This window comes from Balaenoptera ricei, chromosome 18 (genome assembly GCF_028023285.1).
Source record: "Balaenoptera ricei isolate mBalRic1 chromosome 18, mBalRic1.hap2, whole genome shotgun sequence".
Taxonomy (NCBI): domain Eukaryota; kingdom Metazoa; phylum Chordata; class Mammalia; order Artiodactyla; family Balaenopteridae; genus Balaenoptera; species Balaenoptera ricei.
The window spans coordinates 5,167,808-5,182,757 of NC_082656.1; the positions used below are offsets into that span (position 1 = coordinate 5,167,808).

At 38.6% G+C, this 14,950-nt stretch overlaps 1 protein-coding gene and 1 long non-coding RNA gene across 7 annotated transcripts in view; one reads left to right on the forward strand and one right to left on the reverse strand.

The window, feature by feature from the left end:
• LOC132352595 (uncharacterized) overlaps positions 1 to 14,950 on the forward strand; it is an 80,455-nt gene that overhangs the window by 58,587 nt on the left and 6,918 nt on the right. For all 3 annotated transcript variants that reach the window (XR_009498801.1, XR_009498803.1, XR_009498802.1), the window contains one exon: positions 10,441 to 10,827. This is a non-coding gene — a long non-coding RNA (uncharacterized LOC132352595). The remainder of the gene's footprint in view (positions 1 to 10,440; positions 10,828 to 14,950) is intronic.
• The window catches only part of LNX2 (ligand of numb-protein X 2), an 87,329-nt gene that overhangs the window by 3,319 nt on the left and 69,060 nt on the right, over positions 1 to 14,950 (reverse strand). For all 4 annotated transcript variants that reach the window (XM_059903159.1, XM_059903158.1, XM_059903160.1 and 1 more), the window contains 2 exons: positions 10,511 to 10,742; positions 972 to 1,130 (listed from right to left, as the gene is read on the reverse strand). In XM_059903159.1, the coding sequence (XP_059759142.1) occupies positions 972 to 1,130; positions 10,511 to 10,742 (391 nt within the window). The remainder of the gene's footprint in view (positions 1 to 971; positions 1,131 to 10,510; positions 10,743 to 14,950) is intronic.

The following is a 14,950-nucleotide window of genomic DNA, read 5'->3' on the forward strand; positions in this document are numbered from 1 at the left end:
TCTGACTAGGCTGTCGGCACCCACTTTTCAAGAACCGTTTCTTTCATCCAACACTAGGCACTAAGAACTTAGTCACCCGTCTCCTCTGTTTGTGTAATCTCTTGATATGACACCTCTTTCTTCTCACCGTGCCTGAGCTTTGAAAAAGAGGCGGCACAGAGACTGAGAGAGTACTTTTTGCCCCGTGGTGACAGCAGCGGGGCTGAATGGCAAAGGCTCTGAGCCACACCGTCCTGGTTTAAATCACTGTCAGCTACTCCCAGCTGTTCGATTGTGGGCAGGTTTTTAACCTGTCGAAGCCTCAGCTGTCTTGCGTATAAAATAGGAACCACAGCAGCACTTACCTCACAGGTTGCTAAGAAGATTCAGTAACCCGTGCCCAGCACCTAGTCCTGTGCCTGGCGCACACAGCGTCCGTCCAGTCCTGACGAAGACTTTACTACACATGCAAGGCCCTGTGACGGCTGCCAGGGATACAACAAGAATGCAACAAAATCCCTCCCACGTGGACTTGCATAAATTGAATGTTAGGCTGACATAAGTGCTGCAGAGAAAAAGTTACCTAATGACAGGACTGGACCCAAGTGTTCAGAGCAAGTTGTCACGTCACAATGTGTCCAAATGACTCAGCTTTATTTTGTTAATCTAATAACAGGCACTGAACCTATGAGTGCCAAGATGGTAAAGGTGATGCTTCACTCTAGATCAGGGCTGGCAAACTGTTCCTGTAAAGGGCCAGATGGTAGATAAATATCTCAGGCTCTGCAAATCACTGGTCCCTGTCACAGCCACTCGGCTCTGCCATCGTGGCTCGGAAGCAGCCATGGGTGATATGCAAACGAGCGAGCGTGGGCATGTTCCAATAAAACTTTATAAGAACAGACATCAGGCTGGATTTGGAGCTGACCCCAGTCTAGATCGTGTCCATCACAATAAGCACAAAGTACATCATTAAACATAACAAGACTCACTTTAATCTTCCATCGTAATAAGCAGGAGTTCCCAAGACAATGGTTTTAATGAAGAAAGGCTGATTGGTGTGGTTTTCTTCATATCCACCAACGATACTGAAGCCCCAGCTTCCCAAGTAACTTCTTCTCAAAACTATATCATGGCAGCTGTGAAGGGCACTATAAACAAAAACAGAAATCAAGAAAAATTAGTGTGAAGGCTTTTCATAGCCTGTTCATCTTTGTTATAACTCCACACCATGTTACGTGCACCATTGTTGGGGAGCAATAACATGCTAGAACTTCTCATCTGGTCTACTTTCTTAGCTCAGTGATCAGCATTTAAAAAGGCTCCTGGGATGGAGAAGAGTCCCACAGTGGCCTGACATTTTAGGAGAGTGCAGGTTATTCTCATTATTCTGAATCTTCTGCAAAAAACCAAAACACAAATGAGCAGTTGTCTGGTACACCCAGCAAATCATAGTGGAAGAGCCTCCCTCTTAGGAAAACCAGAGCTGCTACCCTAGGGGGCGGCCCCTCTGACCCTCAGTTGTTGAATACGGGTTTGCATACAATAGAGACCTCCGAGAATCCACAGAACAGTGGCTGTTTATTGACAGGTATCCTTTTGACATAGGTGGGCTCAAAAATAGGTTTTTACTATCCTGTGTATTTTTCTGTTTTTTAATTTTATATTGGAATATAGTTGATTTACAATGTGTTTCAGGTGTACAGCTAAGTGATTCAGTTATATATATATATATATATATCCATTCTTTTTCAGATTCTTTTCACATCTAGGTTATTACAGAATATTGCAGAGAGTTCCCTGTGCTATACAGTAGGTCTTTGTTGGTTATCTCTTTTATATATAGTAGTGTGTTTATGTTAACCCCAAACTCCTAATTTATCCCTTACTACCATGTTTCCCTTTGGTAACTGGAAGTGTGTTTTCGAAGTCCATGAGTCTGTTTCTGTTTTGTAAATAAGTTGATTTGTATCATTTTTTTTAGATTCCACATATAAGTGATATATGATAATTGTCTTTGTCTGTCTGACTTCACTTAGTATGATAATCTCTAGGTCCATCCATGTTGCTGCAAATGGCATTATTTCACTCTTTTTTTATGGCTGAGTAGTGTTCCATTGTATACATGTACCACATCTTTATTTGTTCCTCTGTCGATGGACGTTTAGGTTGTTTCCATGTCTTAGCTGTTGTAAATAGAGCTGCAGTGAACATTGGGGTGCCTGTATTTTTTCGAATTATGGTTTTCTCTGGATATATGCCCAGGAGTGGGACTGCTGGGTCATATATGGTAGCTGTTTTTAGTTCTCTAAGGAACCTCCATACTGTTCTCCATAGTGGTTGTACCAATTACATTCCCACCAACAGTGTAGTTGGGTTCCCTTTTCTCCACACCCTTTCCAGCATTTATTGTTTGTAGACTTTTTAATGATGGCTGTCTGACTGGTGTGAGGTGATACCTCATTGTAATTTTGATTTGCATTTTTCTAATAATTAGCAATTCTGAGCCTATTTTCATGTGCTATTTGGCCATCTGTATGTCTTCTTTGGAGAAATGTCTGTTTAGATCTGCCCATTTTTTGATTGGGTTGTTTTTTTTAATATAGAGCTGCATAAACTATTTGTATATTTTGGAGATTAATCCCTTGTCAGTCGCATCGTTTGCAAATATTTTCTCCCGTTCTGTGGGTTGTCTTTTTCATTTTGTTTATAGTTTCCTTTGTTGTGCAAAATCTTTTATGTTTAATTAGGTCCCATTTGTTTATTTTTGTTTTTATGTTCATTACTCTAGGAGGTGGATCCAAAAAGATATTGCTGTGATTTATGTCAGAGTATTCTGCCTATGTTTTCCCCTTAGAGTTTTAAAGTATCTAGCCTTACATTTAGGTCTTTAATCCATTTTGAGTTTATTTTTGTGTATGGTGTTAGAGAATGTTGTAATTTCATTATTTTACATGTACCTGTCCGGTTTTCCCAGCACCACTTATTGAGGAGGCTGTCTTTTCTCCCTTGTATATTCTTGCCTCCTTTATCAAAAATAAGGTGACCATATGTGCGTGGGTTTATCCCTGTCATTTTGATTTGCATTTCTCTAATAATTAGCGATGTTGAGCACCTTTTCGTGTGCCTATTGGCTTATCTGTATGTCATCTTTGGAGAAATGTCTATTTAGATCTTCTGTCCATTTTTTAATTGGGTTCTTTGTTTTTTTTTGTTGTTGACTTGTGAGCTGCTTATATATTTTGGAAATTAAGCCCTTGTAGGTCACATCATTTGCAAATATTTTCTCCCATTCTGTAGGTTGTCTTTTTGTTTTGTTTATGGTTTCCTTTGCTGTGCAAAAGTTTGTAAGTTTGATTAGTTCCCATTTGTTTTTTGTTTTTATTTCTATTGCCTTGGGAGACTGACCTAAGAAAACACTGGTATGATTTACATCAGAGAAAGTTTTGCATATGTTCTCTTCTAGGAGTTTTATGGTGTCATGTCTTATGTTTAAGTCTTGAAGCCATTTTGAGTTTATTTTTGTGTATGGTGAGACCTGTGTATGGTGTATCTTCACTGATTTACATGTGGCTGTCCAACTTGCCCAACACCACTTGCTAAAGAGACTTCCTTTTTCCATTGTGTATTTTTGCCTCCTTTGTCAAAGATTAATTGACTGTAGGTGTATGGGTTTATTTCTGGGCTCTCTATTCTGTTGCATTGATCCATATGTCTGTTTTTGTGCCAGTACCACCCTGTTTTAATTACTGTAGCTTTGTAGTACTGTGAAGTCTGGGAGGGTTATGCCTTATGCTTTGTCTTTTTCTTCAGGATTACTTTGGCAATTCTGGGTCTTTTACGGTTCCATATGAATTTTAGATTATTCTAGTGCTGTGAAAAATGTCATTTGATAGGGATTGCATTAAATATGTAGATTGCTTTGGGTAGTATGGCCATTTTAACAATATTCTTCCAATTGATATCTTTCCATTTCTTTGAGTCATCTTCAGTTTCTTTATTCATGTTTTATAGTTCTCAGCATATAAGTCTGTCACCTCCTTGGTCAGGTTCATTCCTAAGTATTTTATTTTGGGGGGTGCAATTTTAAAAGGTATTGTTTTTTACATTCCCTTTCTGATAGTTCATTGTTGGTGTAAAGAAATGCAACTGATTTCTGAATGTTAATCTTGTATACTGCTACCTTGCTGAATTCGTTGATCAGTTCTAGTAGTTTTTGTGTGGAGTTTTTCTCATATAGTATATCATCTGCATGTAATGACAGTTTCACCTCTTCCTTTCCAATTTGGATACCTTTTATTTCTTGTCTGATTGTTGAGGCCGGGACTTCCAATACCATGTTGAATAGGAGACATGAGTGGGCATCCTTGTCTTGTTCCAGATTTTAGCAGGAAGGCTTTCAGCTTTTCACCATTTAGTATTATATTGGCTGTGGGTCTGTCATAAATAGCTTTTACTATATTGAGATATGTTCCCTCTATACCCACTTTTGTAAGAGTTTTTTTTTTTAAATGATGAATGGATGTTGAATTTTGTCAAATGCTTTTTCTCCATCTATTGAGATGATTACATGGTTTTTGTCTTTTGTTGATGTGGTATATCACATTGATTGATTTGCATATGTTGAACCATCCTTGCGAACTTGGGGTGAGTCCCACTTGGTCATAGTGTATGATCTTATGTGTTATTGAGAATTTCTGCATCTATATTCATCAAAGATATTGGCCTGTAGTTTTCTTTTTCGGTCGTGTCTTTGTCTGGTTTTGGTATCAGGGTGATGGTGGCTTTACAGAATGTCTTTGGGAGTGTTCCCTCCTCTTCAGTTTTCTGGATGAGTTTGAGAAGTATCGGTATAAGTTCCTTTTTGTATGTTTGGTAGAATTCGCCTGTGAAGTCATCTGGGTCCTGGACTTTTTGTTCATAGGGAACTTTAAAATTGCAGATTCTATTTCACTTCTAGTGACTGCTCTGTTCAAATTACCTATTTCTTCTTGATTCAGTTTTGGTGGGCTATTTGTTTCTAGAAACTTGTCCATTTCTTCTAGGTTGTTGAATTTGTTGGCATATAATTGTTCATAGTATTCCGTTATGGTTTTTTGTATTTCTGCGCTATTGATTGTTATGTCTCCTTTTTCATTTCTTATTTTGTATATTTGGGTTCTTTCTCTTCTTCTTGGTGAGCCTGGCCAGAGGTTTGTCAATTTTGTTTGTCCTTTCAAAGAACCAGCTCTTGGTTTTACTGATTATTTTTCTATTCTTCTAATCTCTATTTTATTGATTTCCCCTCTGATCTTTATTATGTCCTCCTCCTGCTGATTTTAGGTTTTGTTTGTCCTTCTTCTTCTTCTTTTATTAGGTTGTTTATTTGAGATGAAGGCCTGTATTGCTATGAACTTCTAAGAACTGCTTTTGCTGCATCCGATAGATATTGTATGGTTGTGTTTTCATTGTCATTTATCTCAAGGTATTTTTAAATTTCCTCTTTGATTTCCTTGTTGACCCACTGGTTTTTTAGTAGCATATTTAGTCTCCATGTAACCATTTTTTTTCTCCCTCATTTCTTTTTCTGTGGTTAATTCCTAGTTTCATGCCATTGTGGTCAGAAAAGATGCTTCAGATAATCTCTATACTCTTAAATTTGATGAGGCTTGTATTTTGCCCTACTATGTGGTCAATCCTAGAGAATGTTCCATGTGCACTTGAAAAGAATTGTGTATTCTGGGTTTTTTTGGATGTAATGTCCTGAATATATAAATGAAGTCTAACTGTTCTGTCAGTTAGGATCTTTATTGCTTTACTGATTTTCTGTCTAGAAGATCTGTCCATTGATATGAGTGGGGTGTTAAAGTCTCCTACTATTATTGTATTCCTGTCCATTTCTCCCTTTATGTTTGTTAGTATTTATGTATTTGGGTGCTCCTACAATAGGTACATACATATATGTTGATGAGTGTAAAATCCTCTTCTTGTACTGATCCTTTTATCATTATATAGTGTCCTTTATCTTTCTTTATGGCCTTTGTTTTAAAGTCTAGTTTGTCTGAGTATTACAACCCCTGCTTTCTTGTCATTTCCATTTGCATGAAATATCTTTTTCCATTCCCTCACTTTCAATGTATGTGTCCTTTGCCCTAAAGTAGGTCTCTTGTAGGCAGCATATTGTGGGCTCTTGTTTTTTTTTTTTTTTTTTTTTTAATCCAATCTGCTACTCTGTGTCTTTTGATTGGAGCATTTAATCATTGACATTTAAGGTAATTATTGATAGATACGTATTTACTGCCATTTTAAACCTTGTTTTCTCATTGGTTTTATATTTCTTCTTTGTCCCTTTTTCTCTTCTCTTTAGTGGTTTGATGATTTCCTTTTGTATTATATTTATGTCCTCTTCTTTTTGGTTTCTGTGAATCTACTGTATGCTTTTGATTTGTGGTTAACCCTGTTTTTCAAGTATGTTACCCCCTTCCTATATCTGTTTGCCTTAGATTGAGCCTATATTACAACTGCCAAACACATTCTAGGGAAAAAAAAAGTCTCCATTTTCTTCCTCTCCTCCCCCCATTGTATGATTTTGGTGTCCTCTCTCACATCTTCATGTTCATCCTTTCGCTGTTCATTGTGGTTACCATCACTTTCACAGAATTTTTTTTTTTTTTAATCTGTGTACTGGCTTATTTAAGTGATTTACTTTTCCACTTGTGACTTTCTCTTTTCTATAGATTGTTTTTTATTTGGAGAAGACCTTTCAATATTTCCTTTGGGATAGGTTTAGTATTACTGTATTCTTTTAGTTTTTGCTTGTCTGAGAAATTCTTTATCTCTCCTCCTATTCTAAATGATAATCTTGCTGGGTAGAGTATCCTAGGTTGCATATTTTTCCCTTTCAGGACTTTGAATATATCTCGCTACTCCCTTTTGGCCTGCAACGTTTCTGTAGAGAAATCATAGCCTTATGGGGGGTTCCTTTATTATTAACTCTTTTTCTCTTGCTGCCTTTAGAATCTTCTCTTTAACTTTTGCCATTTTTATTATAATATGTCTTGGTGTAGGTCTATTTGGGTTTATCTTGTTTATCCTGTACCTGGATATGTTTCCTTCTTTAGGTTTGGGAATTTTTCAGCCACAATTTTTTCAAATACATTTTGGTTCCCTTTTCTCTTTCTTCCCCTTCTGGAATTCCTATTATAAGTAGATTGGCACACTTTATCCCATAGGTCTCATATTGCTTTCATTATTTTTCGTTTGGCTTTCCGTCTGCTGTCCTGATTGGGTGATTTCCATTATTCTACCTTCCAGGTCACTTATTCGTTTTTCTGCCTTATGAAATTCTGCTGTTCATTGCCTTTAGCTCAGCTTTCATCTCTGCAAATGAGTTTTCTTATTTTTCTTGGTTCCTCTTTGTAGTTTCTAGCTCATTTTTACAGTACTCTGCATTTCTGTCCATAGCCTTTCTTAATTCCTTCAGTCTAATAGACACCATTTTGACAAGGAGATAATGAAAATACTGAAGAGGTCTGTTTCATTGTTTGTTCTTTCTGGGGAATTCTCTTGGTCATTTAATTGGGAGTGGTTCCTCTGCTTCTTCATTTCACTTATATTTCTTATATTTCCTTGTATTTCTAATATTTAGTTATGTATCTGTTACTCTGTGGTCTTGGAGGGCTGTTTATACTCAGGGGCGTCCCTGTGTAGCTTGTGTGGGTTTAATATATTTGGTGTGAGGGTTGTTTTTAGTATGGATGCATGTCGCCTCTTTCCTCAGCATGTGCTGGTCATTATCCCCTTGATAGGGGAGGGGGTGTGCTGATTCCTGGTCCTGGGATTCCTGCTGGTGGTGGCAGCTCAGGCTCACCCCTGGAGCACATGATGGGAGCGGAGGTAGGTCACGACCACTCCTGTAGTCCAGGAGGGAGGTGGTAGTGGCTTTTGTGACTGCTCCTGGCGTCTGGGCAGGAGGTGGCTTGCTACTGCTCCTGGAGCCTGTGCAGGCAGTGTCCTGACCTCTGAGCGCACACACAGGGAAGAAGGCTACAATGGAAGGTCCAGCCCCTCCCCTTGTGCATCCCCCAAACAATGGTGCCTGGCCTCTAAGGCTTCCTCCATGTACACCCTCAGGTGCAGTCGCAGTAGATTTCAGCCCAGGCTGTTTCTGCACAGCCAACCCCAGTCCTCTCCCGAGGTCTGATCTCCAAAGGCCAAGTTCCAGCACCCACCTGCACTGGCGGACATGTGTCTCAGGCTGGGGAGTGCAGGGTGGTGGTACTGACCATCTGTGCAGTCTTCCCACTGCTGTGGCTGCCATAAAACCAGCTGCTGCATTCTCCTCTGAGGTTCTGAAGCTCCCCTTCTGTCCTGGCTGATCTCCCCACTGGTGAGGGGGCCTCCCAGGGTGCAGAAACCTTTCCTCTTTCACAGCTCCCTCCCAGGGGCACAGGTCCCATCCTGATTCCTTTCTTTCTTTTTTTTTCTTTTTTCTTTTGTCCTACCTGGTTATGTGACTATTTTCTTGCCCTTTCAGCAGTCTGAGGTCTTCTGCCAGCATTCAGTAGATACTCTGTGAGAACTGTTCCACATGTAGATGTATTTGTGGGAGAAGGTGAGCTTCACATCTTACTACTTCGCCATCTTGATCGCTTATCCATTTTTCCTTCTCAGGATTGCTTTGGCTATTTGGGGTCTTCTGTGTTTCCATACAAATTTTTTAATTTTTTGTTTCAGTTCTGTGAAAAATGCCATTGGTAATTTGATAGGGATTGCATCGACTCTGTAGATTGCCTTGTACTATCCTGTGCATTTCTCATCTAAAATCCTTGTTACTATTCCTGGCACATCAGAAAATGCTCTGAACAAAGGAAGAGGTACTGACCCCAAAACTAGCCTGGAATAACAGATAAGGAAAGCTACAAGAAGCATGGGGGTTTCTCCAGGATGCCGTTGGTCTCCGCCTGTGCAGCAGCAGAGGTGGGCACTTGGGCAGAACTGCTCAGCATGAGGGCACAACTTCACACACAAAGTTCTGGGCTGAGTGTTTAATAAGATCAGTTAGGTTCCTTCTGATGGCTGACACCTCACAACTTAGATGGCATGTCTGCAGGAATTGAACGGGAACCATTTAAATCTATGTTGACTTTTTAATGGGGAAAAATATCAGTTTTGGTGCATGGAATAAACATATGAAGCAGTTAATCATCTCTGTCATGAAAAATCTCTCTCCACAAAGGCCCTAGAGTTCCCTGAAACAGTTATTCTATTACAGTTTTATGCCCTCTTACTTGTTTTTTTCCTTCTTTTAACTGAGAGGACAAGTCAGCAAGTTAAATTAATAAATGAGGGGCTTCCCCAGTGGCGCAGTGGTTGAGAATCTGCCTGCCAATGCAGGGGACACGGGTTCGAGCCCTGGTCTGGGAAGATCCCACATGCCGCGGGGCAACTGGGCCCGTGAGCCACAATTACTGAGCCTGCGCGTCTGGAGCCTGTGCTCCGCAACAAGAGAGGCTGCGACAGTGAAAGGACCGTGCACCGCGATGAAGAGTGGCCCCCACTTGCCACAACTAGAGAAAGCCCTTGCACAGAAACGAAAGACCCAACACAGCCATAAATAGATAAATTAAAAAATAAAAAAAAAAAAATTAATGAAATCCAATAATATCCTTGCTTTTTGTGTTATTCTTTATGTGAAAGTACCTTATAAACCATATTGCACTGTATAAATGCTAATTATTATAAATTTATTCCAAATGAAGCTAGATGGCTCAGAAACGGGCATATTCTCATTGCTTATTTTAAAGAATCAGTCATTTTCGTACCAGGTTAAAAGTCAAAATATTAGTTTCAGAATTCTTCTGTACAATAAGAATCTTAACTGAGTTGGAAATGAATGAAGATGGTAATTCACATCCTCTCTACCTCAATACCACATTACACAACTACCACCTGGAGCTTCCAAAATGTCTCACGACCAGACACCGACCAACTACAGGATGTCCTGGCTGGTGAGCCGGTCATGAGCTGTGACCTCCTCCTAAAGGGGGTCAAGAGCAGTAACGCTTGAACACCAGTGGTTTGGCCTAAAGACTCTTATGTCCAATAAAAACTCAGTTTTACACTCCTTTGTAGGAAGAGTAGGGCTTTTAGAAATACTTCTAGGATAGGGAAAAGGCCCCACACTTTGACCTGGTTTTTCCGGTGAAAAATGCACGTAAGTCTAAGCATGTCTCAGAGTGAATGTTCATAAAGGACAGCTGTTCTAAGCAAGAGACTGACCACCCAATCTCATAGCTGGCCCACTTGGGAGCCTTTTGTAGGAATCAACAGAATAGCTTTATTTTTATAAACAGGTAAGTCTTTTCAGCTTTGTTCTTATTATCACATTTACCTTTTTAAATATAATAACCTAAGAAAAACCCTGATTTGATATTGCTGCTTTTATCTAACTAAAGCCTTTTTTCCTCCTCAATGGGTGAGTTTGCTGTGCTGTACCCTGATGAAGGCTGCAATTGTGATTTTCTGTAAAACAACAGAGAAGCTGCAGTACCTGGGCAGCCCAAGCCACATGACCCACGACGGGGACCAGCTGGCATCGTACTCATTCTCGCTGACGGTGCTGGGCTGCTCATCTGGGCCGTGGGCGGCCTCCTCCACAACCTGCACCTCCAGTGCTGTCAGGGCCACCGTGGGCGACGTGGCGCTGGCCTTCAGCATAGCCACAGCCTCACTGTGACTTAAACTGGTCAAATCGATGCCATTGATATTCAACAAGATGTCACCTGTTCAAATAAGGGAGCAAGAAAACTGAGCCACCAAGTGATTACTTCCCTGGAAATCCTGTTATCTGTAAACTAATCAACAAAGGTTAGTTCCAAAAACTCAGATGACATAAGGTAAAAGACCGTTTTTCTCTTTATAATTCTTAGAATACTGAGGAAAAATCCAATTCATGGACAACACTCCAAAACAATTCAAAAATTTTAAATAATATATAGGAAAAGGTTTGGCTCGAGGCTCTGGAATTCAGTTGGGGTCCACATCAATCAGCCCTGGTATAGCTGTGGACGGGCCCTGGGCACCTTCATTTCTCTTCTTACGCTTCCTTCCAATTAGAAAACGATTTGATCTTTTGCTCTTAGAAAGGAATTTTTAATATATTCTACTTTATATTGATACAGTTTTATACATCTAGACAGCCCTACATAGTTCACTCAGTGCAATCATTTCAGTATGTAGAGAAGATACCCTTGGGCCTACACAAAGAAATGAAACTTGTGATTTGAACATGTCCTGCTTGAAGAAGAAAAATAGTCTTTGTTGCTCTGCCAAGTAATATAATAAAAAAGAGCAATGAGGCTCATAACCAAAAGGTTAGGAAGGAAAGGATTAGTTTTTATAGGAAGCACAAACGTTTGTACTAAGAAAGCCCACAGAAAATCCTGCTCCCCAATTCTTCATTTTTCAGATTATTAAAGCAATACATTCTCTTTGTAGAAAACTTCGAAAACATAAAATAACAAGGAAATAAAATTACCTCAAATTCCACATAGAAGGCTTTTTTAAAGTCATTTGTCCTAAAGATATAATTCATATACCATTCAATTAAAGTCTGTAATTTTATGGTTTTATAGTCACAGAGTTGTATTGTACAACCATCATGTCATTTTTAGAAAATTTTTATCACCACCCCCAAAACCCTGTACCCATCAGTAATCAGTTCCCTTCCCTGAGTTCTAAGCAACTACTAATCTACTTTCCATCTCTATAGATTTGCCTTTTCTGGATATTTCATATAAATGGAATCATGTGGTCTTTTGTGACTGGCTTCTTTTACTTAGCATGTTTACAAGATTCATTTATATTGTAGAATGTATCAATACTTCATTTCTTTTTATGGCCAAATAATATTCCATTGTATGGATAAATCACAGTCTCTTCATCCATTCACCAGTAAATGGACATTTGGGATGTTTTTACTTTTTGGCTATTATGGAAAATATTGCTATCAACCTTCACGTACAAGTTTTTGTGAACGTGTTTTCATTTCTCTAGGAATGGAATTACTGGGTCATATGACAACTGTTTAACTTTTTGAAGAACTGCTAAACTGTTTTACAAAACAGTTGTACCGTTTTACATTCTCTCTGGCAAATATATGAGAGTTTCGATTTCTTTACATCCTTGCCAACGTTATTGTCTTTTTTTTTTTTTCCCTATATTCATCCTAATGATGAATTTGCATTTCCCAATAACTAATGTCACTATCTTTTCAAGTGATTATTGGCCATTGTGTATTTTCTTAGGAGAAATGTCTATTCAGATCAGTTGCCCATTTTTAAATCGGGTTATTTGTCTTTTATTACTGAGTTATAAGGGTTCTGTAATCCCAAACTCCTAATTTATCCCTCCCCACCACGTTTCCCCTTCAGTAACTATAAGTTTGTTTTCAAAGTCCATGAGTCTGTTTCTGTTTTGTAAATAAGTTGATTTGTATCTAGATTCCATATATAAGTTGATATCATATGATACTAACCTTTCTCTGTCTGACTTACTTCACTTACGATGATAATCTCTAGGTCCATCCATGTTGCTGCAACTGGCAATATTTCTTCTTCTTTTTTTTAATGGCTGAGTAATATTCCATTGTAATATGTACCACATCTTCTTTATCCATCCATCTGTTGACGGACCACCTAGGTTGCTTCCATGTCTTGGCTATTGTAAATAGTGCTGATGTGAATATTGGGGTGCACATATCTTTTCAAATCATGATGATCTCCAAATACAGGCCCAGGAATGGGATTGCAGGATCATATGGTAGCTCTGTTTTTAGTTTTTAAAGGAACCTCCAGACTGTTCTCCACAGTGGCTGCACCAATCTACATTCCCACCAGCAGTGTAGGGAGGGTTCCTTTTTCTCCACACCCTCTCCAGCATTTATTATTTGTAGACGTTTTGATGATGGGCATTCTGACTGGTGTGAGGTGATACCTCATTGTAGTTTTGATTACATTTCTCTAGTAATTAGTGATGTTGAGCATCTTTTCACATGCCTTTCGGCCATCTGTAGATTAATAGACCATAAGTGCGTGTATTTATTTCTGGGCTATCCTGTTCCATTGATCTATATTTCTGTTGATTACTGTAGCAGTGTAGTATAGTTTGAGGTCAGGGAGCCTGTTTCCTCCAGCTCCATTTTTCTTTCTCAAGATTGCTTTAGCTATTCGGGGCATTTTGTGTTTTCATACAAATTTTAAAATTTACTGTTCTGTGAAAAATGCCATTGGTAATCTGATAGGAATTGCACTGAATCTGTGAAAAATGCCATTGGTAATCTGATAGGAATTGCACTGAATCTGCTGATTGCCTTGGGTAGTACAGTCATTTTGACAATATTGATTCTTCCAATCCAAGAACATGGTATATATCTTTCCATCTGTCTCATCCTTGATTTCTTTCATATCTTTCCATCTGTCTCATCCTTGATTTCTTTCATCAGTGTCTTACTATAGTTTTCAGAGTACAGGTCTTTTGCCTCCTTAGGTAGGTTTATTCTTGGGTAATTTTATTCTTTTTGATGCAATGGCAATTGGGATTGTTTCCTTAATACTCTTTTTGATCTTTCATTGTTAGTGTATAGAAATGCAACAGATTTCTGTATTTTAATTTTGTATGCTGCTACTTTATCGAATTCATTGGTGAGTTGTAGTAGTATTCTGGTAGCGTGTTTAGGATTTTCTGTATATAGTGTCATGTCATCTGCAAACAATGAGTTTCACTTCTTTTCCAATTTGGATTCCTTTTATTTCCTTTTCTCCTCTCGATTGCTGTGGCTAGGACTTTCAAAACTATGTTGAATAAAAGTGGCGAGAGTGGACATCCTTGTCTTGTTCCTGATCTTAGAGGAAATGCTTTCAGCTTTTCACCATTGAGTATGATGTTAGCTGTGGGTTTGTCATATATGGCCTTTATGATGTTGAGGTAGGTTCCCTCCATGCCCACTTTCTGGCGAGTTTTTATCATAAATGGATGTTGAATTCTGTCAAAAGCTTTTTCTGCATCTATTGAGATGATCATATGGTTTTTATCCTTCAATTTGTTAACGTGGTGTATCACACTGATTGATTTGTGGATATTGAAAAATCCTTCCACCCCTGGGATAAATCCCACTTGATCATGGTGTATGATCCTTTTATTGTACTGTTGGATTCAGTTTGCTAGTATTTTGTTGAGGATTTTTGAGTCTATGTTCATCATTAGTGATATTGGCCTGTAATTTTCCTTTTTTGTGGTATCTTTGTCTGATTTTGGTATCAGGGTGATGGTGGCTTCATAGAATGAGTTTGGAAGTGCTCCTCCTTCTGCAATTTTTTGTAATAGTTTTGGAAGGATAGGCGTTAGCTCTTCTCTAAATGTTTGATAGAATGCTCCTATGAAGCCATCTGGTCCTGGACTTTTGTTTATTGGGAGTTTTTTAATGACAGATACAATTTCAGTACTTGTAATTCATCGGTTCATATTTTTTATATCTTCCTGGTTCAGTCTTGGGAGATTGTACCTTTCCTAAGAATTTGTCCATTTCTTCTAGCTTGTCCCTTATTGCCATAGAGTTGCTTGTAGTAGTCTCTATGGTCCTTTATATTTCTGTTGCATTGGTGGTTGTAGCTGCTCCTTTTTTCATTTCTAATTTTATTGATTTAGACCCTCTCCCTTTTTTTCTCGAGTCTGGCTAAAGGTTTATCAATTTTGTTCATCTTTTCAAAGAACCAGCTTTTAGTTTCATTGATCGTTTCTGTTGTTTTTATTGCTTGTGTTTTTGGTGTCATATCTATGATAACCATTGATTAATCTGTTGCATAATCCAAGGCCATGAGGGTTTACACTTGATTTTCTTCTAAAAGTTTTAGCTCTTACATTTAGGTCTTGGATCAGTCAATTTTTGTGTATGGTGTGAGGCAGGGCTCCAACTTCATTTTTGGAGAAACAG